General features: G+C 39.5%; 1 protein-coding gene across 3 annotated transcripts in view; it reads right to left on the bottom strand.

The window, feature by feature from the left end:
* Nucleotides 1–24,619, bottom strand: part of GATB (glutamyl-tRNA amidotransferase subunit B) — an 83,961-nt gene extending 59,342 nt beyond the window's left edge. For 2 of the 3 annotated variants that reach the window (XR_007151684.1, XM_047856803.1), the window contains exons 1-2: nucleotides 24,417–24,619; nucleotides 22,372–22,522 (exon numbers count right to left, since the gene is read on the bottom strand). Coding sequence is in view for 2 of the 3 variants with exons in the window: in XM_047856803.1 (XP_047712759.1) it covers nucleotides 22,372–22,522; nucleotides 24,417–24,592 (327 nt within the window). In the remaining variant the exon portion in view is untranslated. Of the gene's footprint in view, nucleotides 1–498; nucleotides 532–22,371; nucleotides 22,523–24,416 lie in introns of those variants that run through there. The other variant, XM_047856804.1, reaches the window with a different exon arrangement.
* Between the last annotated feature and the right edge of the window lie 3,183 nt (nucleotides 24,620–27,802).

The raw sequence follows: 27,802 nt of genomic DNA, 5'->3' as shown, positions 1-27,802 counted from the left end.
GTTCTGTGAATTAAACAAAATTACTCCACATATGGTAGACATTTAGAAAATACTAATTTCAGAACTCAAGTGTTATTAAAGGCAGAATGCCCATCTCATTTGAATCTTTCGTATGCAAGCTTTCCTAGGAGGCAAAAGACTCTAATGAGAAAAGGTCTAAACAGCTCCATAGATCCATTACTCTAGATTTACAATCAAAAGTAAAGCACAACAGATGCTGATATTATGTATTATGTCAACATGCTATTTCCCCCTTAAATGATAACCAACACCTTTTGTGATAATTAGTGTGTTATCTCCAGTGCAACAGAGACCATATTTCTTAATGCCTCAGGAAACTTGTATTACTTCATTGTCTCTGTTTTATGGTGACCCAAAATTTTCCCGGATAACACTGCATGCATGCCTGTGGCTGGAAAAAACTCCCATTCTCAAATGAAAGGAGTACCTTCTAACAAGTTGAATAGTTGTAAATTAGTTAAATGAGCCAATTTTTACCGTCATCTCATTGATGTCCACCACACATTTGTGTCTTCTGAGACAGTAAATATGTTTGAAATGCAGACAGGCTGGGGAAAAAAGATGTATGAAGAAGCCATGAAGTAGATACAGGAATAATGTTTAAGAAAAAAAATCACTTTTCTTTTTCAATAAAACTTTAGGATGGGGCCACAATCTTTACTGGAGAAAGATCCGCCCACCCCCCCTGCCCCACTAACTCTGAAATTTGTCTTTCTCTTGTTTTTAACTTTTAAGAATAAATATATTAATGTCACAAAGGCTAAAACACACAAACCCATTCATTTTAGATTGACCCCATACCGAAACTGCTGAGTCTTTTCTAATCTATCCTAAAATTTACTCACAAGTTATCTACCTGGAGAAATTTAGTGGCATGACAAACTGTTTCATATCACTGAAATCTCGAAAGTAATCAGTGATAGTGGTAAGAAATTTCATGAGTCAAAAGCTCTAATGATTCAGAATGATATCTACTTTCATCTTTGTATAGAAGAATAGTATTATGGTGAAAGATCTGACTTGCTGAGAAATGAAACAACTGGCCTGAACCAACCAAACTCTAGAAAGGCATTTCAGCCTTCATTCTTGATAAAAACCGTCAACAAAGTAGGGATAGATGGAACATACCTCAACATCATAAAGGCCATATATGAAAGACCCACACCTAATATCACCCTCAAAGCAGAAAAACAGAACTTTTCCTCTACAGTCATGAACAAGACAGATGTCCACTCTCACTAATTACTATCTAACATAGTACTGGAAGTATTAGACTCAGCAATCAGACAACAAAAAGAAATAAAAGGCATACGAATCAGGAAGGAAGAACTCAGACTGTCACTATTTGCAGACAAGATACTCTGAGGAAACCCGAAAGACTCCACCAAAAAACTTTTAGAACTAATACATGAATTCAGTAGTCGTAGGATATAAAATCAATGTACAGAAATCTGCTGCATTTCTATATACCAATAATGAAGCAGCAGAAAAAAGAAATCAAGGAATTGATCCCATTTGCAGCTGTACCAAAACCTGTAAGATACCTAGGAATAAACCTAACCAACAGTCTGTATGCTGAATGAAAGATCTATGGGCTGAATACTATTGAACACTTATGAAAGAAACTGAACAGAGCACAAAGAAATGGAAAAACATTCCATGCTCATGGATTGGAAGAACAAACATTGTTAAAATGTCTATACTACCCAAAGAAATGTACACATTTAACGCAATTCCTATCAAAATACTACCAGCATTTTTCACAAAGCTAATTCTAAAATTTGTATGGAACCACAAAAGACCCCAAATAACCAAAGCAACCCTGGAAAAGCAAAGCAAAGCTGGAGGCATCAGGATTCCAGACTTCAAGCTGTATTCATCAAGACAGTATGGTACTGGTACAAAAACAGACACACAGATCAATGGAACAGAATAGAAAACCCAGACATGGACCCACAACTATATGGTCAACTAATCTTCAACAAAGCAAGAAGGAATATCCAATGGAAAAAAGACAGTCTCTTCAACAAATGGTGTTGGGAAAACCGGACAGCGACATGCAGAAGAATTAACCTGGACCACTTTCTTACACAAAAATAAACTCAAAATGGATGAAACACCTAAATGTGAGACAGGAAACCATCAAAATCCTAGAGGAGAATACAGGTGGCAAACCGCTTTAACTTCAGCTGTAGCAACTTCTTACTAGACATGTCTCCGGTGGCAAGGAAAACAAAAGCAAATATGAACAATTGGGACCTCATCAACATAAAAAGCTTCTATACAGCAAAGGAAACAATCAACAAAACTAAAAGGCAGACTACAGAATGGAAGAAGATATTTGCAAATGACATATCAGATAAAGCGTTAGTATCCAAAATCTATAAAGAACTTAGCAAACTCAACACCCAAAAAACAAATAATCCAATTAATGGGCAGAAGACATGACTAGACATTTTTCCAAAGAAGACATCCAGACAGCTAACAGACACATGAAAAGATGATCAACATTACTCATCATCAGGGAAATACAAATCAAAACCACAATGAGACATCACCTCACACCTGTCAAATGGCTAAAATTAACAACATAAGAAACAGTAAGTGTTGGTGAGGATGTGGAAAAAGGAGAACCCTCTGCATTGTTGGTGGGAATGCAAAGTGGCGCAGCCACTCTGGAAAACAGTATGGAGGTTCCTCAAAAAGTTAAAAATAGAAGTACCCTATGATTCATCAATGGCACTACTAGGTATTTACCAAAGGATACAAAAATACAGGGTACATGCACCCCAATGTTTATGGCAGCATTATTAACAATAGCCTAACTATGAAAACAAAGAGCCCAAATATTCATCAACTGATGAATGGATAAAGGAGATATAGGGTGTGTGTGTGTGTGTGTGTGTGTGTGTACAAAGGAGTGGTATATATAGGTATGTGTATACATACACAACGGAATTTTACTCAGCCATCAAAAAGAATGAAACCTTGTCATTTGCAGTGACATGGATGGAGCTAGAGTGTATTATGCTATGTGAAATAAATCAGTCAGTGAAAGACAAATACCGTAAGATTTCGCAAACAAAGCAGATGAACATATGGGAGGGGGAAAAAAGAGAGAAGGAAACAAACCATAAGAGACTCTTAATGATAGAGAACAAACTGAGGGTTGGCGGAGGGACGCGGGTGGGGGATGGGCTAGCTGGTGATGGGTACTAAGGAGGCCACTTGTGGTGAGCACTGGGTGCTGTATGTAAGTGATGAACCCCAGAGTTCTACTCCTGAAAGCAATATTGCACTGTATGTTACCTAACTAGAATTTAAATAAAAATTTGAAGAGGAAAAAAAAAAATGCTAGCTGGGTATTCACTACTGGGATGGATAGGGAATTTGGTGGAACAAGGCCTGTGAATACCAAAAGCAAACTCCTACAGGCACATGTACCTGCTGCGTTCATCAGTCCCTGATGAGTGTCCTGAGGAGCGAGCCTTTGGAGGAGTCTATCAGGATGTACATTTTTAGGAAGAAAAAACTATCTTTAATTTTATGCACCCAACAGCAATACATCTCCTTAGAGGCTTCCTGGCAAGCCATGAAATCATGGAAGTTAACAAGTAAAAGAAAAAGAAAAAAGCCAAGCCTTCATAGGGCAAAACACCCCATTTCCTTAATCATGTTTGCTTTAAGAACAGATTACAAAAGAACTTGGCCTGGACTTTTAAAAGAAGGGAAGGGAAAGGAGAAAGAAAAAGGAAGGAAATGATACCAAAGAGACAAGACAACTAGTTGCAGTATGTGATCTTTGAAATTTTTTTTTTTTTTAACATTTATTTATTTTTGAGACAGAGAGAGACAGAGAATGAACAGGGGAGGGGCAGAGAGAGAGGGAGACACAGAATCTGAAACAGGCTCCGGGCTCTGAGCTGTCAGCACAGAGCCCGACGCGGGCCTCGAACTCACGGACCGTGAGATCGTGACCTGAGCTGAAGTCGGACGCTTAACCAACCAAGCCACCCAGGCGCCCCTGCAGTATGTGATCTTTGAATGGATCCTGGCCTGGGGAGAAGAAAATAAAGGATAATGCTAAGGCAACTGTGGAAACCTGAGTATGAACGGTGTTTTAGAGAACAGTGTTGTATCGCTGTTAGTTGTGATCAGTTCTCAGTGAGCAGAGAAGAGGAGGTTTTTTGCTCCTTAGGAGAGAGATGCTAAGGTATTTAGGGATAAAGTGCCATGATGTCTGCAACCTACTCTCAAATGACTCATCCAGAGGGAAAAACAATCTAGGTGCAGGATGGATGTGCACTGTACTATTTTTTCAACTTTTTCATAAGTTTGAATTTCTTCAAAATAAAAAGTGTGGGGGCAGGAGAAAGGAGTAGATAATTCTACCTGAGAGGATGGTGAGATATTACAAGCCATAAGAGGGAGAGAGAGCCTGGAGGAGACAGGAGCTACTTAAACTGATGCTAACTCATAAACTGTACGTGTGTATCAGGGGCTTATATTCACTGCTGCTGAAAATCAACTGTGGAAAGGAAAACATTCTAGATACTGTATCTATCTAAAACTTTCCTATGCCAACATTAAGTGGGACATACTAAGGCCCTACAGAGGTGATGAAGTATGGTGCAACCCTCCAGGAACGTGAAAAATCTGCTGACAGGGAATTCTCTACCATCCACATGTAAGTATATAAATCCTGCACATAGGCAACATGTTTGCAATCAAGAATATGGAAAGACAACTTGTTTATTGTTTTTTACATGGTAGGTAAATTATTTTCCCCAACTATATATTTTCTGGTTGAAAATACTTCCAGCTTCCCCCAAAGCTGTGTGGGTATCTTATTTTCTGTTGATGCTTCCATTCTGTTGCTTCACTATGTAAATGTACATGAAATTTCTCAATGTGTGCTTCTCTGAAAGACATCCATGGTCAAGAACCTTATCTTAAATAAATTCATGCTGTTGTGACATGTGCAACCTTAAGTTATTTCAGTGAGCATTACACAAATATTTAACCACCTCCATTCCTTGCCCAAACCTACTGGCCACTATGAAATGCAAGTATTTATAATTTAATGACACAAAGTTAAGAATATGAGTATCATAGTAATACCAAAAACATTTACATGCCCCTTGAGGGTTCATGAAGCGTTTTCACATACATTAACTTCTCTATGTTCATAGATGTAAAAATGGAAGAGAAAAAGAAGGCAACTAAGATAGCTAGCCAGCTATGATAAGAAAACACAGGTTATGAGTGAGGACAGGCATCTTAAAAGTTTACAACCAGCTATAAAGGAAAAAAATCCCTGTTATGTGTTGGAAATGAACAATTAGCAAATACTGCAGAATAGAAATACTGCAGAATGGGGACAAGGCAACTCTCACTACTATTTTTAACTGGGCTCCTGACCTCCCTGACTCCTTAAGGCAAGTCAGCAAAGCCCTCAGCTTCTTCTGTCGGCTGAGGTTGGAGCCTCTGACCTTGCTCACTGGGGTGGCCTATGAGTTGGCAAACATCACTGAGAATTCAGGACACTATTGACAATCACATATTATTTCCTGCCTGCATCTCCTAAGAAAGCTGCAGAGCATGACAAAGACCCTTGATTGATTATGCTTCTTGCTTTTACACTTGTGAAAGAAGATTCATGCATCAGAATTTGGAACAGAATACTTTAAGATTCCTGGGAAAGCAAATGCTTTTTGATATTCCCACTTCCTCTTCCTGTCCCAGCTCTAGGCCTGTTATAACGATGCAACCAGTGGTGGAAGGCTGGAAAACATGAAGGCTCACTGGCAAGAACGCTCTGCCACAAGGAACAGAATGCTCTTCAGAGAAGCCCAGCCTGACTACACCAACTATGCCAACATCACCAAGCTGACTTTGTCATCTGAGATGCCAATGGCAAAATGACTTCCAAACTTTGCCAAGATTTTAAAAAGAGCTAAGGAAAAAAATTCCCCAAGATGCTGCAGTGTACAGAATAGCCAACCATCCCCCACCTCAACCCCTCACCATATTAATATAAAGCTGAAAATACACACAGAAATGACCAGGTAAGAAAGACCCCTCCCAATGGCCTCAGATGACAAGTGTATATATACTTGTGGTATGGAGAAAGAATTCCACAGAACCTATCCAAAAAGAGTAGTTCCCATCTACTGCCAGACACAATAAAACTGTCCCATGCTTTTGAAGGCAGAGTGGGCATTCTCCATTCTCCTGTTCCTATGTTACCATAGCTAGATTTTGCTCTCTACTCCATACTTTGTTCTCCCAAAAGAGGAGTGACTTGACTATAGTGACTTTGGGAAAAGGAAGCAAGCACATGGGAGTTGGCCCCTCTGGCTGAACATTTTTTTACAGGCCTCTAGCATAAATCATCAAAGCTATATGAGCTCTTTCCGATCAGCATGCCCACAGAGATGATATATTCTGGTACACTGTGGGCACTTGAAAAGTCTTCTGTAGAAGCAGGCTCTTCCCCAACAAGTGAAAGGCCTACAGTTTTGGGGAGCCAGTTCAACTTAAGCAGAAAGTGTTAGAAGTTATTTGGCTATATATCAGGTTGCATTTTTCAATCAAGTCATTATTTGTAATAAAGCTGATACGCTCATCTCTATCTGACTTCTGTGTTGATTTCTCCACTGGTTCTGATTCAAAAGGAGAAGGGGGTCTTATTTTTAGTGACCCCCTAAAACCACATATCTTCCTAGAAATTCTTTTCTCATACTCATAAAACCAATATAGAAACCTGCACAGCATCACCAATGACTCCATAAAGCAGAAGAAACCCAGGAGGGCCAGCTGCCATGGCTGGGCATGCATTTCCTGTGAGGGAAGAGCTTTTACATGTCTGCTGCAATTTTTTAAGTTCTGGTACTGTCCATGGAGGAAAAATGAATGGTACCCAGCTGCATGATTTCAGGCTGCATTTTTATTACAGGCTGCTAGTATAAATCACCAGTACAAAGCCTGTATGAGCTGCCTGAATGTCAGAGACAATAATAGCGTCACAGAACACTGTTAGGTAATTTTTTTAACTACTATATATTTATATCAACAAAAGACCCCTAAGCTTTCATACTCCTGGGTATCTTTGGTAATGTGTTTATATTTTATTTTCTACATATCCCCACCTCACTTTCTAGTATGACAGACTTTTTGGTGCAGTAGTGTACCAAATTCATTACAAACAGTTATGTGTTCTAAGTATAGCACCATCTTTTCTGACAAGGGTTCGTTGTTACTGTGTGCAATCTCTCATCCAAGCACATATTTTGAGGGGAAAACAAACCAGCATAAGGAATGTGGAAATGGGAGAAAATCCCTTTCCAAATACAATACTGAAGGTTTCATCCTCAGGAATGAATCTCTGGGAAGACCGAGTATGCTGCCTAGAGATGTTCCCTTATCAGGAAAAAAGCAGATAGCAGCAGAGAAACACGGCTGGGTTAGAGAGATGCTTTGCAGGCCTAGGAGAGTCACCTGGGGAAAAGGCCAGGTGACTTTCCTCAGGTTCCCCAAGGTTGGGGTGGAGGGCAAGACAAAACCTCAGTTTCCTCATGGGTCTCCCACCATAGCTGGCTGAACCTTTCAATTCTATCATATTGCTTTTTGTTGTCTCTTTTTTTATTTACTAAAAAATTTTTTTTTAATGTTTTATTTATTTTTGAGAGAGAGTGTGTGAGCAGAGAAGGGGCAGAGAGAGAGAGAGAGAGAGAGAGAGGGAGACACAGAATCTGAAACAGGCCTCAGGCTCTGAGCTGTCAGCCCAGAGACCAATGTGGGGCTCAAACTCGCGAACCGCGAGATCATGACCTGAGCCAGAGTCAGACACTTACTTAACTGACTGAGCCACTCAGGTGCCCCACTTTTTGTTGTTTCTTAAGAGGAATGAGATGGCACCATCATTTCCATACAAAGGTGAAGGCAATTATTCAATAATTTTTTTGGATAATGATAAAGGATAAAGGATACATTCTTTTTGGAAAATGATAACTTTTAAAGGCAATGGGTAAATGGATGATCAAGACCGTGGAGTAGGAGGATCCTGTACTCATCTCCTCCCATAGGCACTCCAAGACTGCAGCTACATAGAGCAGCCCTCTCTGAAAAAGACCTGAAGACCAGCAGAACATTCTTCCACAGCTAAAGTTATAAACAGCCGCAGCGAGAATGATAGGAGGGGGAGAGATGTGTATTGGGTCCCCCACCACTGATGTGGGATCCACAAGTGGGAGTAATATCACACGTATGGAGATCCTCCTTGAGGAGTGAGGGGTTCCAGATCCACACCTGGGGCACCTGGGTGGCTCAGTTGGTTATGCATCTGACTGGATTTCAGCTCAGGTCATGATCTCACAGTTCATGAGATCAAGCTCCACGTCAGGCTCTGTGCTGACAGCATGGAGTATGCTTGGGATTCTCTAAGTAAGTATTTAAAAATTAAATAAATAAACAAATAAATGCAAAAAAAGATTCACATCAGACACCCCCTACCCTGGGGCACTATACTGGGAAGATGAGCCCCCCATAATGCTGAGCTTTGAAAACCAGTGGGGCTTAACTCTAGGAGTTTTGAAAATGAGTGCGGCTTACCTCCAAGGGAGCTTCTCTTAAAGAAGACCAAGTGTCTTCTCTTAAAGGGCCTATGCATAAGCTAACTTGCTTGGAGACTGAGCACAGAGGCAGAAGATGGAAAAGTACCCGGGCCATATGTGAAGTAGATGTATGATGAGTTTTAGGGCATGTGAAAGAGGCAGGGATCTGTAGGAATATTCTCCAGGAACAGAAGCACTGGCAAGCACTATTCTTCTTGCCCTGATTCTACCTAGCTGGCCCACTGCTGGCCAGAGCCAGTTCTTGCGAGCACTGTTCACCCTGCCCCTGTGTTCCTCCATGGACCTGCCACACCCAACCTGCTAGCCTTGACAGGTGTCCCTCCATAATGGCTCCTACTCTGCAATACCCAATGGGCAGACTCTGTCAGGACCAGCAAATCCCCAAAGCAGCTCCCACCCTGCCATAACTGGCAGGTAGCTCATTTGAGACTAATACTCCTCCAAAACTGCTCCCACTCAGCCACACCCACAGCTAGCCTTGAACAGCTATGTGAACAATGAAATCTTGCCATCTGCAACAATGTGGATGGAACTGCAGGGTATTATGCTAAGTGAAGTCAGTCAGAGAAAGATATCATATGTTCTCACCCATATGTGGAATTTGAGAAACTTAACAGAAGACCATAGCGGAAGGGAAGGAAAAAAAAAAAGTTACAAACTGAGAGGGACCCAAACCATAAGAGACTCTTAAATACAGAGAACAAACTTAGAGTTGATGTGGGGAAAGGGGGGGGGGGGTTGGGGAGGAGGGGTAAGTGGGTGATGGGCATTGAGGAGGAGGCCTTGTTGGGATGAGCACTGGGTGTTGCATTTAAGTGATGAATCATGGGACTCTACTCCTGAAGCCAAGAGCACACTACATACTCTATATGTTAGTTAACTTGACAATTACTTATGAAAAAAAATGTCTTCATAAAAACAAAACCAGAAAAAATAGATAAAACAAAATTAATAAACCTTTGGTGAGACTTACCCAGAAAAAAAAAAGGACTCAAATAAAATCAGAAATGAAAGAGAAACTTGTATCACAGAAATACTAAAGATTTTGACAGACCACTACAATTATACACCTGCAAACTGAACAACATGGAGGAAATGGATAAATTCCAAGAAACACACAACTTTCCACGACTGAATCAGGAAGAAATAGAACATCTGAACAGACCAATTATTAATAATGAAATTGAATCAGTAATCAAAAACCCCCAAAGAAACAAAAGTCCAGAACCAGACAGCTTCGTGGGTAAATTCTACCAAACATTTAAAGAAGAGCTAACACCTATCCTTTTCAAACTATTCCAAAAAAACTGAAGAGGAAGGAATGCTTCCAAATTCATTCTGAGAGTCCAGCATTAGTTCAGTACCAAACCAAAGATACTACAAAAAAAAAAAAAAAAAAAGGAAAGAAAGAAAATTAAAGGGCAATATCTTTCATGCACATAGATTCAAAAATTCTCAACAAAATGTTAGTAAACCAAATTCAATGACACATTTAATGGGTCATACCACAATCAAATGGGATTTATTCCAAGGATGCAAGGATGGTTCAATGTCTGCAAAAAACAATTAACGTGATATACCACATTAACAAAATGAAGGATAAAAACAATATGATCATTTCAACAAATGTAGAAAAAGTATTTGACAAAATTCAACACCATTTATGATAAAATCTCACAACAAATGGGTATACAGGCAATGTACCTCAACGTAATAAAGACTATATAGGACAAGCCCACAGCTAACATCATAATCAATACACATTACTGGAAGTCCTAGTCATAGCAATGGGACAAGGGAAAAAAAAGACATCCAAACTGATAAGAAGAAAAACTGGGGCACCTGGGTGGCTCAGTCCATTAAATGTCCGATTCTTGATTTTGGCTCAGGTCATGATCTGATGGTTCATGAAATCGAGCCCCAAGTTGGGCTCCGTGCTGATAACGCTCAGCCTGCTTGGGATTCTCTCTCTCTCTCTCTCTCTCTCTCTCAAAAAAAGAAAAAAAAGTAAATAAACTTAAAAAAAAAAGAAAGAAGAAAAACTTCTACTATTTGTAGATGACATGATACTATATATAGGAGACCTTAAAGACTCCAACAAAAAACTATTAGAATTAACAAATGTCATTGAGGGATACAAAATTAATATATGGAAATTGGTTGCGTTTTTATTAGAATGAAATACCAGAAAAAGAATATAAAAAAAAATCCCATTTATAACTGCATCAAGAAGAATAACATATCTAGGAATAAATGTAACCAAGGAGGTGAAAGATCTGTACTCTGAACACTAGGAGACTCTTGGTTTCAGCTTAGGTCATGATCTCATGGTTCAGTTTGCAAGATCAAACCCGGTGTTGGGCTCTGCTCTACATTGACAGAACCTACTTGGGATTCTCTGCTCCCTCCCCTGCACATGTGCGCTCTCTTTCTCTCTCTCTCAAGCAAAAAAAAAAAAAAAAAAACTTTCAAAAATACATAAAATTACTAAAGAATTCAAAAACTGAATACACAAAAAACGCAGTATTTTTTAAAAGACAGGAGACATTTGGGCACCTGGGTGGCTCCGTCGGTTAAGTGTCCAACTTCAACTCAGGTCATGATCTCATGGTTCGTGCATTAGGGCCCCATGTTGGGCTCTGTGCTGACAGCTCGCAGCCTGGAGCTTGCTTTGGATTCTGTGTCTCCCTCTCTCTGTCCACCCCCCCCCCGCCCCCGCTCACACTCTGTTGGTCTGTCTGTCTCTCTCTCTCAAAAATAAATAAAGATTAAAAAATTTAAAAAAAAAGTCAGAAGACATTTAAAGGAAAAAACCAAATTTCTATATATATGGAAGATACTCTCAGAAAAAAAAAAAAAAACAACACCTCAATGGATATATTAAAGAGCAGAGCAGACATAACAGGGAATTCATGAACCAAAAGAAAATCTAGAGAAAATTTTCCTGGAGGAAGCATATAGTAAAGATCCTAAAAGAATGTTTCATTATAATCAGTATTTGCATGGTGATATGTACAGCTGAGAGCTGCCCAGAGCTACAGCTGCTCCCTTAATGGTGGGTTTGGAGAAAGACTAATTAGGTTAGATTTTCTTTTCTCCATTTCTTCTTCAGAATCAGCACTCTTTCCCTCTTTTCTCTCTCTCCAGATTTAGATCTCTCACTCAGTGGACACTGTCGTTAGAAACTGTGCATAATATCAGTGTCAATGCTAAATAGTCAATGCCTCTCTGTGTGTCTATCAGCATGTGGATGCACATGTAAACACATTACATACACATCTGTCAATGGTATTATGTTTTGAAATATACACATACCTGCAAAATAACAATGCCTACCAGCAGTTCTGATAATGGTGGAATATAGATTGGAAGCTAAGCATGAGTTCTAATCTGACTGGGACACAAAGCAGTTGTGTGACTGTGGTCAAGTCACAACAGCAGCTCTCTCATCTGTAAATTAAAAGGACTAAATTGAATAATTTCCAGGATCTCTTTCTATTCCATTCTCATACTGTTTATAACTTTAAGAAGCTAACAAGCTTCTTACCACTCATGTACTTTGTACTGTAGAACAGATCTCTGTGCAGAGCCTTGTTCTTACTTACAATAGCAAGTGAATAATCAGGCTTTCTGGGCTACAGCAGATGAGAAGCAATGATTGACAAGTAGAAAATGAGCAAGAAGGGGCTCCTTGAGTCAAATATACTAACAGCAGCTTAAAAAAAGGTGAGGGGTAGATAACTATAATAGCAAGGAAAAAGACCGCAATATGAAACCTAAAAAAATGGCTTTTACTGTATCTGATCCATTTACTGTAGGATCAGATAGGTTTACACACCTCAACAGCCTTTGAAGGCGCCATTATATTACAACACTGACCAATAACTGACGTTGCTGATGACCTTGAGTAATCAAGAGGTTAGCTTATATGTTCAATATACCCTATGCAAAAGTGGGAAAGTATAAAATATACTTCAGAAAGATTCCCATAAAGAGGTTAAAAAATGGCAAAAGGGTTTTAGACACCTAGAACTTTATTTCATATGGACTCCTCATGTATGTGCATGCAATTATATAGAGGAATATCTATTCACGGTGTTATATACATGTTATATGCAAGGTACTATCAAGCGTCCCAAGAAAGGTCCACGAACTGCTTTTTGGAAACTTATAATCAAACACATAAATTGCTATAAACAATATACACAAAAAGGATGGTCAATCAACTATACAAAACAAATATATATTGATACAAAGTAGAAGCCTTATTATTAATACAGTCAGACTTCACGTGGGGAATACTGCAGGTAAGACTGCTACAGGGTAGGGGAGGTGAAAATGGTCATGAAGAGAGAGGCTTTCAAGAATCTACGGAGAGCTGGGAAAAGATCCATGGCAGGGAAGGAGTCAAATGATTCCCACGTGAGGGGAGAGGAGGTCATACTGCCTACTGAACATGTGAGTCCATCACCCTCATGAGTCATCTGAGTTCATGGGAGATAGCCAGTTACTGACATCATAAGGCAAGTGTTGGACCATCAGAAGAGTTTAGGAGCTGAAAGGGAACTTTTCCACATTTGTGTGTCTGAACTCACAGACACACCACTTTTATAGGGACAAGGGTCATAGGGCAAAACTCCTCACCCCTGGAACACCCTATTTTACAAAAGAAGGAAGGAAAACCATCAAAGTGACTCCGAGAATGACTGGCAAGATTAAAGACTGAGAATATAATGTAATTATAAGTTCTACAGATTACATTAAAGCAAATCATTGAAATGGAAAAATATTTTAATAGAAAACTGTCACATTTTGTCTTCTTAGTCAAATAACTTAACATAATCTAGTGTGAATGGACAGAGAGGTAAATATAGATCTGATTATAAATGTATGCATTTAAACACTTCCCTAATGCTGTGTTCTTGAATTTCTATTTCGTTTAGAAGTTTTGAGTTAACAACTTTTATAATTACGTTTAGAATTAAGAGTGAGGAAAGCACTTCAGCCTAATGCTCTCTAGAACTAGTCAAGTATTTCTAAATCTATTAGGTCCTTCAAAACAAAAGTTATTACTAGTATCTGCTATGTTCAGAGAGCTAGGATATTGACAGCTAACTTTAAATAAATATGCCACAAGAAATTTAAAAATTAAATTAATCTCAAAGTATTTTACAAAGTATTCACATCATCATTTCTTTAAGGGCCAAGATCCCTTATGGTGCAACGTGGCTTACATGTTCAAGTATGAATCTCTAATATAAAGCATCATCTCTCCATCGTTTGTTAGTTTCCAGAGGGCAGGCATCATCTCAGATATATTGACATCATATCTTTCCCCCTCTTCCATTCTCTTCTTGCTAATAGTAATGCAGTTAACCCTTGAACAACATAGGTTTGAACTGTGCAAGTACACTTATATGTGGAATTTTTCCGACAAATACAGGAGAATATGACAAATAAATTTCCTTTGCTTATAATTTTCTTACTAACATTTTCTTTTCTAGAAGACTTATTATACAAATAACACATAATACATATAATCTACAAAATATGTGTTACTTGACTATTTATGTTATTAGTATGGTTTCTGGTCTATAGCAGGCTATTAGTAGATATGTTCTTGGGGAGTCAAAAGTTATATATGGATTTCTGACTCTGTGCCTCTAACCCCTGTGTTTGGGGGTCAACTGTATATACTCTTAGGCATAAAAGAAAGTTTTGTAAAATATGGGAAACAATCTTCCAGTTTCCATTCCACAGCTGCCAGAGCCAATTCCAAACATCTTTGATATGTAAAACCTCAAATGCTTTTTTAGACAGGTTAATCCTGAGAAAAGAGGAGAATATTCTTGCCTATGCGTGGAAAACTGTTTTTTACAGCCCTTTCCCCTGTTCTGGAAACAATAGACATTTACAGTTACTAGGGGGCTCGGTGTTATGTACAGATAAGAGCTTTCAAACAAGGAAAACAAGAGCAGAGTCACTAGTTCTTAATTAATCTAATTGTGGTGCAGCCTGATTATCAGAAGTAGCTATCTACTGGCCATAGCTGAGCAACCTACCAGCTGGCATCAACAGAGGCAGAATGTTCTCTTTGCTTTCTCCTGCATAGGGATTGACACTAGATGGGGGCAAGCATTTCAAATAACAGACTGAAGGGTGGGTGGGTGTGTGTGTGTGTCCAAGCAGGTTTGCACAAGCACAAATTTCAAACAAACTTGATGAAATCTCACTCTTACTAGAAACATTAGCAAATTACAAGAGTTGTAAATTTGACATTTTTTCAAACAAATATGTTTCCTTTCCTATTGTTCTTCCCATTTCACATCTCATAAAAGTATTATAAGTAGAGAAATCGAGATGACACTGATAAGTAGGAAATAGTAAACTCTAGGCAGATAACCTAAGATTCGCTTAAGTTCTATAGATGAATAATTATTCAATAAGTTAAGGAAGATTCTATACCAGAGTAAGAGGTTTTACTAGGTCAAAGTAATGAGTGAGGCTGAATCCCTGCTAATAAAAACAAAGAATGCTGTCCTTAGTTTAGCTGTAATCCTGCCTATAAGCAAGAAAATGGGCTGAATGACCTTTTCAGTCTGAAGATTTATGATGGGATTCCATATAATTCTAAAACTAACGGTAAAATAAGAAGATAAAATGCCTGTGGTCCTAAGAAACATTCAGAAGAGTCATCAATCAGAATAGGGGCAGGGGGCTGGGGTTGTAATCACTGGTCAAAATAGCAGCCTAAGTGATAGATACCTGGGAGTACAGATACACTGGGGTTGGAGGGGACATGGTGGATGAAAACAGGTACTGCATCTCTACACACAGACATTATATAAATGTATAAATTTATAAATACACACACACACACACACACACACACACACACACACACACACAGCTAAGTTCAAAAGCCAGAAAGGAAACTGGGGTTCCACGGCAGTAGTGGAGCTTAAAGCCATGTATCACCCAAGGGTCACTATAAGAGATAGGATGGCAAAGGGGTTACAGGTTTGAACCTGGAAGGCAGACTACTGGGTTTGTGTCTAGCTTCTCCACTTACTTTCTAATTGGGATGATGATGAGAACTGTCTGATATAGTTATTATGAGATTAAAAAAGGTTAACACATATGAAGAAAGCACCTCGAACAGTCCCTGCCACATACCATGCACTCGGTAAATGTCAGTTGATTTTACTACTATCATTATTGTTCACCAGGCGGAGAGGATACCAGATGTTGGCTACTTAAAGCCCCTCCCCCCTAACCCCCACCCCTGCCCTAGGAGCAAAAGTTGAGGTTGTGAGACACCTGGGGCAGGGAGATGGGAACCATAAAATCCTGGTCCAGGCAGAAAATGTTCTGTCACCAACTATAGGAGTGGATATGGAACAGGCCACCTGCCTCAAGGCCAAAGTGAAAAGAAAGTGTTGAGAAATCAGGGCCCCTGGCCCTGTACCTAGCATGGGTGTGGCTTGAATATTGGCACTATCCAAGCTGAGTGATATTCAGGAGCTGAGAAAGTAACATGGAAACAGTTTGTTTAATAAAGCCCAATGGGCCTTGGTAGAGGACGCCATGAATTCATCCCGCAGAGATACCTCCACAATCCAGGGTAGAGTCTTCAAGTGGAAAAATCATACTGGGTACTGAGCAGAATAAATAAACACAAATCCACACCTAGACATGTCCTGGCTACAGCTATCAGAGAAAAAAATCAGATTACTTACAAAGGATGCAGACTTCTCATCAGCAATAATAGATGCCTGAGGACAATGGAATCATGTCTTCAGTGTGCTGAGGGGAAATAACTGTCAACTTAGAATTCTGTGCTATCATTCAAGAGCTAGAAACGACTGGAGGCACAGAAAAACTGAGAGACTGAATCACCCACAGACCCAGAGTGCAAGGGATACTGACTCAGGCAGGAAAGAGCTCCAAAAAGGAGTGTGAGATGTAAGAAACAGTGTTTGCTAGGAAAGGGAAAAACCAGATGGGAGATTCCTCAACCTTCCACAACCCAAACTAAAAAGTTGCCTTTACAGATGGGTTGGAGGGACCATCTTCCGCGAGATTACAGATGGAAAGCTGTCCTTCTTCTTGTGCTCTGAAGATACTTCTTGCTTTCTCAGGAACCTGATTCTATCAATAATTTCCTCTTATCTATATGTTGCTCCTTTACAACTAACTTTTAGTTGTTTAACAATTTATTACAGGCAGGTATTTTGAAATAATTTATAATGAAAACCAGCAGCTCTTGCTGCCCTCACCCGCCAGTCCTGTTCCCTGGCAGCACCACTTTCAGATCTTTGAGCTGTCTTGTCATATTTATCTTCCTATTTTTAAGTAATATGCAGTGCCAGGGGACCTTTGGAAAAATCCATCACCTGCTGGCCAAGGCTGCTGGCCATTTGCCAAGTGACAATCCTTCCTTCATCTGGGAAAAAGACAGAGCTGATAGCTGTCCTAATGACACAGTGTTCTTGTTTTAGAACATGGACCCCCAAGACTTGGCCAATTTCATTCCTACGAGATAATTTTTTTTTTTTTTAGTGTTTATTTATTTTGAGAGAGAGAGAGAGAGAGAGAGAGAGAGAGAGAGAGGGAGAGTGAGAGAGCGCGAGCACGCAAGCAGGAGAGGTGCAGAGGGACAGGGAGGGAGAATCCCAAACAGGTTCTGCACTGTCAGCATGCGGCCCGACATGGGGCTCAAACCCACAAACCTGAGCCAAAACCAAAAGTCGGACGCCTGACTGAACCACCCAGGTGCCCCCAGGAGATAATTTAAATAAAGTTATAAGGCAAGATATTTTGCAGTATTTTTATCTTACTTTGCCTCTTAGAATTTACCCATGCTTCCTATTTTACTACATTTCTATTCAGGAACAAAATATGCCACTCTTCAGTCCAATCCCATGGTGAGCTGAGTAATGTTAAAGTCCAAAAAGTCAAACTGGTAGGTAGGTAGGTCACTTCACCTCCAGGAAAGCACATACTCCGACGACATGCATAAATTTGGGTATGAATAATCTAGAATATAGATGAGCCTGTTCCTCCTAAAAGCATGGTAAGGATGGGAATCACAGGTAGGGAGTGTGGGGGGGAAGTCTGTCACTATCTGGACTTTGGGAACAAAAAAGATATTTCCCTAGCAGAAGGCTGAGAAACCAGCAGAGGTTAATATTTGATTACTTAATATTACTTTTACATAAAATTTCTTAATACGTCATTGAAAACCCTTTTGACTAATTTGTCTCTTGAGAACTCTAAATTTTTCACTCATTGCCTTATTTGTAAAAATTTAAAAAAATAAATAAATAAAAGCCAAAAAAACAAAAACAAAAACCAATCTACCATCTTAGGGCCTGGAAAGCAGAAAGGGGCCTCCCTGAATCTGTGACCAAAACTGTTCCTAGAGCATATTCTTATTTTTTTCTTGCCTTATCAATTTGGAATGTGACTTCTGATAATGGTAGATAAGAATTTAGTTCTTTTATTTCCCCAAATCCTAGTTATATCAGCTTTTGTTAAATCAGTAGTTGGTTCTTCTATTATTATTAAGTAAATGGGTTTCTTGGCTAAGCTGGTAAGTGTACTATGATCACATTTCCTTTCTTGAACGCTGTGTTTTTTCTGGAGTTGACGAGTCTTTATTTCATTATTTGCTTCATATTTTTCACTTTACCCATTGCTTATTATTCTCAAAGACTCTATATGTAAAATCTTGTATCTACACAAACATTAGATATTTGCTATTCCCACCCAGCTACCCATTCTTTCTCGAAATGGCTCTGTTCTGGAGCCATCCATCCTGCTGTCCCACCAGATTCCCTGGGGTATGCTGCAGGGCTGGCAATCTGGAACCTCTCCATTACTCCAGTAGGTTTTCATGATAGTAAAAGGCCAAGTTTTTGAGAACCTGTTTGAAAATATTATTATTCTACTGTCACAGTTGATAGTGGATACAGAATTCTAAATTAGAACCATTTTTTTCTAAGATTTTTTTTAAGATACCATTTCATTCTCTTCCAGTTTTAAGCACTGCTTCTAAGAATTCTGATGACTTTACGGGGTGCCTGGGTGGCCCAGTCGGTTAAGCATCTGACTCTTGATCTTGGCTCACATCATGATCCCACCCACGGTTTGTGAGTTTGAGCCCTGCCTTGGGCTGTACGCTGACAGCAAGGAGCCTGCTTAGAATTCTTTCTCTTTCTCTCTCTGCCCCTCTCCCACTCATTCTCTTTCTCTCTCTCTCAAAATAAATAAGCCTTTAAAAATTAAAAAAAAAATAGAAGTCTGATGACTTTCTGATTCCCAGTCCTTTGCACGTGACCTTTCTTTTGTTTTTTATGTAAGTTCCAGTATCTTACCTCTATTCCAGGCGTTCCTACACTTCACGATGACATGCCTATATGTGAGACTCTTTTTGTTCCTTGCACTGGGTCCTTGGCAGGCCCTTCCCATTTGAAGATTCAGGTCCTTCCGTTCTGGGAAATTAATCTGTGTTATTTGATAGTTTCTTCTTGTCTATGGCCTCTCTTCTGTCTTCTGGAACTTCTATGAATCAGATGTTGGACATCCTAGACTGATTCTCTAATCTTCTAATTTTATCCCCAACTGTCCAGTTCACTGTATTTGTGTTACACTTTTTGGAAGATTTTCTTAACTTTATCTTCTAACTCCTCTGGATTTTTTTGTCATCATAATTTTAATTTCTTGGAGCTTTAGTTCTGATTATTTTTAAAAAGTACTATCATGCTCTTATCTCAAAGGTGCAGCTACCTTTTTTATCTGAGGATATTTATAAAAGCTTTTAATTTTTAAGGTATTCTTTTACCCTGTGCATTATCTGCTGCCTCTTATTTCTTTTAGTCTTTTTATTTGGGGCTGTCTCCATTATGTAGGAGAATCTCCTCAAAAGTCTAGTGATTTTTGGCCATCGGTCTGTATTTTGAAGTAGGGTACTAAAATGCTGATTACAAGTTCAACGTAAGTATCCAGGACTTGTTGACCGGTGGCCTGCATTCTAGGATGATCAGGTGACCAGGCAGTTTTGTTTATAGAGACCCCTACCACTCCAAATTTCAGTATCTGAAGCTCTTCATTCCAGGGACATGTAATCTCCAAACAAGTTCCTGCAAATTCCTGCTTGGGGAAGGGGAGTGATGGCTATACAAGGTTGCCTGAGGTCCCCAAACAGTGTAGAGAAAAGCACTGGGCAGGCCCTGGAGTCTAGAGTGTAGGCAATCTCTAACATCAGTGCCTTTCCTCTGCCTGGGGTCCCAGGGAGAATGTGTTACCAGTTGAATTTTTCCTAAAACTATAGATTCCTGTGGGGAGTGGGGCAGCTACAGAGGGTCAGGGGAGAGGACGTTAAGTCTAACTGCTCCATATCCAGACTCAGAATCAATCCCTTGTTTCCACCTCTCCCTGGCCTTCCACAATAATTAAGGATCCCATATCCTGACCACTTCTGAGGCTACGAAGGGCATGCCGTCTCACTCCTCACTAGCGGCCCTTTCTTGGGTTATACTTAATTCAGCTCTGCTAAGTCAGTCCCTCCTCCATCTACCATCTCTCATGTATTCTGGTCTCCCACTCTCTTATAGGTTTATAACTTTTAAATTCTTTTACTGTAATTTCAGTGGGGTTTCTTTGGGGTAGGGAGAGAGACCGATTACAATGCATATGTTCAAGCCTCTTTAACTGTTTTTAGCTCTTCTTCATTGGTTTCTCATCAGCATTTTTAAAAATTTTATTTTATTGCAGTAAGAATACTTATGATGAAATCTACCTTCTTAACACAGTTTTTAAGTATGGAATATCTTATTGTTGACTATAAGTCATACGTATTTAAGTATTCTCAAATCTCTCCAATATTAAGAAAAACAGGACTAATAAAAATTTTGCCCTTGATTTCATGTCTGCTTTCACCCACTTAAATGTCCCAAACACCTTCACTGTTTTCTTGCTATGCTTATCACTGGGCAAGCACCTTCTTCTTTGGTGTATAGCAAGAAGTCTTTCAAAGCATGTTGACATTTTAGTTATTTTAAATTGTCTCTAATATTTGACCACATTTAGCCACAAATGAAAGCCTATTTATAGAAAACATACCTATCTGCAAATAGATCTATTTCTAAATGTGAACTATAATAAATATTTTGTTGGATTCTGTATTCCCAGCTGCAAAAACCTAGAAAGAAATCAGAAGTTATGTGTAGCCTCTTGATAATGAACTACCATATGGTGAAAAAAAGTTTTGAGCTCAGAAGGAAAAAAGGAGAGGTGTTATGATGACCTGCTTTCCATTTCACTTGTCCGAACAGATATTACTCTATTTCTACTATATCTGCATCTCTGCCCAAACAGGAACTCATACGTTTGTAACTGAAAAATTGTCTCTTCCCAAACAAAAATTATTTTTCCACAGACAGATACTCTAAGCCGGAGGGAGGGAGGGACAGACATCCCTTTATCTGTCTTTCCTCCAGAAAGACCCAACAGCAAATCAAAGGTGAGCCTGGATAGGGTTTGCAGGGATGGGAGTCCTCCAAAACAAAAAGCACAAGTAAGAGACACTGCCCAGTAGAATCAAAGCCCTGCCCAGTAGAATCATAGCAGGCACATTGGAGGCACTGCCCATAACCTTCTACTCTGGACAGTGACTCTGAGAAAAGTAAACCTCCATCTCTGCAAGTCTGCCAATGGTCACATCAACCAGCTTTCACTTGTATTCACATGTTAGACAGTGCAGAATTCACCCATCCTTCCCTCTCCCTGTCAGTTCCCACCATCTATCTATACACACTCCCTCCAAGGATGGCAGGAAATCCCACACCCAGTGGATATTGTAATGTCCCGCACAGACTATGATTTATTGATTACCTCAAATATTCATATTGTTCCTTCCATCCTTTTCTTAAAAATCCACTTAACTGTATGAAATTATATGATAACAATCTTGCTGACTGAGTACACTGGACCTAGTCATTCCCTGGGTTTAAGTGAAAGTGAGTAAATAAGTAGTTAATTCAATGTATACTGTGGTTGACTTTTTCTACTATTGACCACTTAATTTTCAATAATCACAATCATTATGAACCTTACACTATAATATCATGTGACATATGTTGTTTTCCGTGACCAGACTCCTCCTCCTCCTTCATTTACCTAACTCCTATCTGGCTTCTCAGATACCTCAGACACCACCTGTTTCAACAAGCTTTCCAATCAAACTCATACCCCAATTTCTCACAATAATCCTTCTCTTACAAAATTAGATGTCCCCACTCTGGGTTCCAAAACCATGTCCTTCATATCGCCTTCACAGGCATAATCACACACTACTCTACTTGTTTGTAAGACACTTCTCCCCACCTAGTCTTTAAACTCCTCAAAGGCAAGGAATGCCCCTCATCTTTATGTTCCACTTCATAGCGCAGGGTCTGGTATTTAGTAGACATTTAAAAATGTGTGTGAAATGAGTGAATACATGTATGAATAAATGGATGACATTTAGATTTAGAAACAGAATTACAGAGATGGGTCTTTAGAAAACATTTAGTTCATCCTACTTCACTCCAAATCCCTAAACAAGTACTTTCTAAGAATTGTGCCAAGATGTTAAAACGAGGAAATCATGATCTACGTCCAATAAAACATAAGCATTTTCTAATGAAATATGATTAAACAAAAACCTTACCGGCAGAGTTCCAGGCAGAGATGCATCAAAAAAAGATACCAAAGAATTTGGAGGTGCTGCAAAGTGGACCTGAGATCCAGAGAAGAGTTTAGAGTTGGAGGCAATCTGGGCATGAATTTCCAAACCTACCACAGCTGCCCATTTGTGTTCACTAAAGAGAAAAAAATAATGGTTAAGAAGTAGTTGGATCTGCAACTATGCATGAATTTCTACAACCCTAAACCATACATATTAATTTCATATTTTTTAACTTATTAAAATTTTAGATCCTTATATTTAAAAATATGTCATATTGTATTGATCACTGAATCAAAAGCAATCCATAGTGAACATCTACAAGACCAGCAAGATAAAATGCATTTACAACATGGCATAAGGAAACTCATTGTACAGAGGAAGGTGATGAAGAAACAATTTGGCATCCTGAAACAATTTAGAAATGAGTATCACGTGACATCTGCTTGGCTGACTTCAGTGAAAAGCAGCATTTTCTACATTAACTGTCTTTCCCCAATTAATGACTCAGTAAATGAAAGCTGATCTTGCAAACATTTTAAAATTAACATAAACATTATGCTTTTACTTCTAGAGAAATAATGATAAATAAATAGTTGTATATCTTATTTAAAAAGGAAGGGCAATTCTCCATCATGCAATGGCTTGCAAGTAAAATGGTAAGAGTGACACAGATATAATAAATCATCACTAAATCATACTCTTCCTGGGAATTTTGTGCAAATGAAAACATTAAACTGTAAGATGTGGCTTTGTTTTTTTTTTTCAATTCCCCAGATACAGTTTCAGGTTCCTGTTTGTTTATGCTTGATTGCTATCAAAATCTAAGAAGCTGTTAAATGCTATAATAATCTCTATCTGGCCACTCCTACTCTATTGGGTCTATATGAACATTCCATACACAAATCTCTCCAGGTTCTTGTAAGTGTGCTTATTCCTTCTGAAATCATACATCCTGGACAATGCATGTTTACACATACTCCTCCCATGTTCTGTTCCTATTCTGCTTTGCTCCCATGCAATTTCCTATATTATCTAGGTTTTTGTTTGCATGTATTGGGTTTTGTTCCAATCATTTCAACACAAGTTCTCTATCTATAGTACTGTGAGAAGATTAAGTCCTTCCTTTTAAAGTTTGGAAGCGCTGCCTGCTACTGAGAGGAATTAAATGAAAAACTCATCAGAAAGTGCATTTGCTAAAACATTACTCAAAAGTTTTTTTTTTTTTTTAAGTTTCATTACATGACAGAAAAAATACTTTTCATTTACAGTCGGACGATCTAATTTATAAAAGGAATAGAAGTTGAACGTTTCTGGACATTTTCCTTCTGTCGCTCCAACAGAAAAGCAAATATAATGCCAACTTAACTGTCTCAAAGGATATAGTGATTACCAAACACGTGCCTTCTGTTTCTGTATTTAAAAAGAAACTACTTAAGTCTTATAAAGTGTAAACAGCTGTTTAGAGGCTATTTAACAAACGAAGCAAAGCTCTCTAATCAGAGGGAAGATCTCTTGTATTGGCTGCATCCTCCTAGGTCTAGAAAACGTTCAACATTAAACACCTCCACAGATAGGTGGAGTTTTCTGACAATATTAAGCCACCACCATCCAGAGCTTGTAGGTAAAGGATCCCTCTCTACTTTGAAAACACTTCTCCCACAGTAGCGCTAAATAAATGTCAGCTAAATAAGATCCCGCTTATTGTCACGGACCCCACTGGTAGTGCTATTAGTAAAGTGACTGAATCCACACTTCGGTGTGTGTAGTTTTACATTCAAGAAAACACCTGAGATTTTACACTCGCGAATTCCTCAAATATGCTTATCTATTTGATGATTTAGTGCGGAGGCGAGGCTGACAGAGGGCTCGTGTTGCTCTTTCATTTAGGTTTCAGGTTACAGTCCAACCCTCCCCCCCCCCGCCCACAAAACGCCTAGACTGAAGCCAGGCTGTAGTGGCCACCACCTCCCCACTCCGGCAGTTCCACCTCACACCTAAGTGGGCAGTAATGGTATGAAATAGTATACCCTTTCCTTGACTTCTGGGCCGTGAGGAGGGGCTGCTGAGCCACGAAGCTCTGTCCCCTTTTCCCGCTGGACGTGAACCCAGTCGCGGCCCCTCTTCCGTGGCGAGAACCGCTGTCAATGCAGGCTAAAGCCCAACACCTTCCAAGGCAACACCCGCGCAGCATGGGCGCCGCCATTGCCCCGCCAGAGTCCTGGTCAGGTGACACAGCTTTCCTCTGCCGCGAGGCCCTCTGGGAAGCGTAGTTCTAGAAATGGATAAAACTCCTTAGCCTCACACCGGAAGACTACTATTCCCAGTGAGCACTGCTACTCGAAGGCTGCCGGAACTCTGGCGGGGAGGGGAGGGAAGGAGAACTAGAGGAGAGGGTGGGAGGGTTTCTGGGTCGGGAGGTGTGACTCCTCCTAGCGGGGAGTTGGGGAGGTTTGTGGCTGGGAGTGCCTAGATGAGTTTGAGTAAGAGCAGGTGGTGCCGGAGATCCAAAGCTAAGAAACCTGGCGGGATCTTATACCTCAGTTAACCTTAACAGCTGAAGTAAATGAACTTGACATCTCCGCGAAGACTTCCTGAGGTTCCAAACTCACTCAGTTATTTTCTCTATTTACTCTGCCCGTTCACACACTAATTTGTGCGTTAATGCCACGAATACTCACTTGGGTGCCTACTTATATGCCAGGCACAGTTCTTAAGCACTGACGATAAAGGAACGAGGAAGACATTTACCTCCACTATTCTCGTGGGACTTACGTTATTGGGAGAGGAGCTATACAGAAAAGTTAATGAAACTAGGATACTTTCATGTAGGTAATAAGTGCTGTATTTAAGGAGAGGTGCTTGGAGACAAACAGACCTAGATTGTACCTTCAGGTACATTTTTATTTTCCTTTTTGTTCTTGCTGAGTATTTGAAACACTTTTTCTTACATGAGAAAAAGCCTTAATAGATACCATCATCCCAAAGGACTTCTTTGAAACTCAAACCCTTTCTGAAACTCTCACTGATTTCTTGTGTTTGAGCACACAATTCAGCCATTCTGTATTATTCACCCTATTTTAATTCTCTATATAGTGCTTATTATGACTATCTGATGTTTATCTTCTGTCTCCACAAGCTCCTTGAGAATGGGGAATTTGTCTTATTCAACAAAGTGTTTTCAGAGTACAAAGTAGACCCCTTAAAAATATTTGTTGAATGAAGTAGTGCAGTGTGGGAAATGTGTTTGACAAAGAATGGAGTGGATGCCCTTTAGAGTAGTAGTTGTTTAGGAGGGAGATGATGAAATAGTGTGGTGGTGGAGGCAAAGAGAAATTGACCTATGTGAGATAGATTTAGGAAGTAAGACTGAAGGACTTGGTGATGGATTAGATATGGTGGTGATAGAATAGGTGGGGTCAAGTAACTCCTGAATTTCTGGCTTGTGAAAACGGATGGCTGGTGGAGTTATTCACTGAGATAAAGAAACTAGAAAAGAAATAGGTTTGCAGGAAAACATGATTTTGGTTGCCTTGGAGACATACAAGAGGAGAAGTCAAGTAGGCATCGTGGATGCGTGACTTTGAGTATGGAGCAGGGAAAAAGCTGCATACTCTGCATACCTCCCACTGGTAGATTTTCAATTATTGATAAATAACCTATTGATTAGACAGCTTTAACCTATGATCCATTTCCACCAATACTTTTGTACAACTGTGGTATTTTATGCAGTTTAATCCCTCTTTGGAGGCAATTTTAGTCATTCTCTTCAAAATGTCATTATTTACTTTTTCCATCTTTTCTGTTTTGCACCCATATCATTGATCCAAATTGCTACACTGGAAGTATTTATTCATGACCAAAATGAAAATGAGAGAAATGACAGAGACTGCAAAGTAGAGGAATAGATTTGTTCCAAAATTCATGGTTAATTATTGACCTTTCTATCAGGTTCAGATCACTCTTCAGATTCATTAGTATCTCTCCTTTGAATTTCCATATTGCCCACCTTTTCTTTAGGTAAGTTTGTTTTCTCTTTCTCATTTAGTGCCTCAGATTTTTCTGGCCTAGATGGGGTGTCAGGGCAGTTGCTTCTGATCACAGCATGGTTCCATCTTTGATAGGAATGTAGAGGAAAGGGGAGTCCTGTATCTCAGAAGTGAGCACAGGCATCTTTTAGCAAAAGAACAGCGGGATCCTTGCTACCTTACCACTGGTAATGAGCATACTTAGGCAATTCATTCCCTAACACGAAGTGTTGGGGGTGTTTTGAAAACTACCATAAGAGAGAGCAGCACACTACTAGTGAAAATACTCATTTTATGGGCAAAATGCACATCTTTGTTTAGGAAGCAGTATTATACAGTGATAGCATGTCACTTCAGAGGCTCCTGCCCTACCACTAGAGGGAGAGAAAATCCTCTGCATGCAAGTATATTTGATTCCTTTCACAAATGGAAACCTTCCAGTCGGATGCATATTACATAGCCCTTTCAAAATCCTACAAGAGCGATGGTTCCCTTCTCCCCCAAGATTATGTGTCATTTCCAGAAGTGCCCATTGGTTTCCTCAAGCGTGGTCTGGTGTCTAGGAGGGCACTGTTTTCCAAGCACCCCTCCTGTTAGTCAGGTGCTCCTTAGTTAGTAGGTGCTCCCACCCAACCCCCTACCATGGGACCATTTCTTACCTTCCTCCTGCATGCCAAATCTGTTATCTGTCAGAACTCTTACTGACAGCACTCTAGCAGAGAGAGCTATTTTGGTTCCACCAAAAAGGTGGCTGTCATCTGGAAGACAGAGATTTTCATTTTCAAGAAGCTCAGAAGGTAGCAGGACAGGGTTTCTAGCAAAAACATTTTCTTAGGGAGAGTTTCTCAGCTCTTATTTTATTCACATAATTGACACAGTACAAATAAATTTAGAACAAGTTTTAAAAAAGATATGTAAGCCAGAGCAGGATTTTTGAGTTGTTACTTATAAATGGCAATAGTTAGAAAGTATGTCTAAAATAGCATGCTTGGTTTTGTTTAGCATTCTTCAGAGAGTCTTTGAATGTCAGAGTTGGATCAGACTGGCTTATCCCTGGGTTTGACTCAAAATCTCCAGGTATCTATATAAACACATTGATTTTTTACACACAAATCATCACCCCCAAATCTAAGTTGTGTTTGACTGTAATCACTCCCTTTCTCATCCTTCTGTTGGCTTGGGATGAGGGAAATGGTGTGAAAACATGGTGTCCTAGGATTTATGACTGCATGACTAACATGGGTACAATGTGAGAGGATGGTGCAAGTGGTTCTAATTTTTTAGAACCACTTGCATCATTTTTCACAATGAAGTAAACGATTTTAATGGAAACATTAAAATTCCAAGTAAAATTTAAAGGAGATAGTTTCCACTATTCACTTTGTTAA

This window comes from Prionailurus viverrinus, chromosome B1 (assembly GCF_022837055.1).
Source record: "Prionailurus viverrinus isolate Anna chromosome B1, UM_Priviv_1.0, whole genome shotgun sequence".
NCBI classification, from domain to species: Eukaryota; Metazoa; Chordata; class Mammalia; order Carnivora; family Felidae; genus Prionailurus; species Prionailurus viverrinus.
The sequence above is the reverse complement of the archived record's forward strand: the minus strand, read 5'-3'. Positions and strand labels throughout refer to the sequence as shown.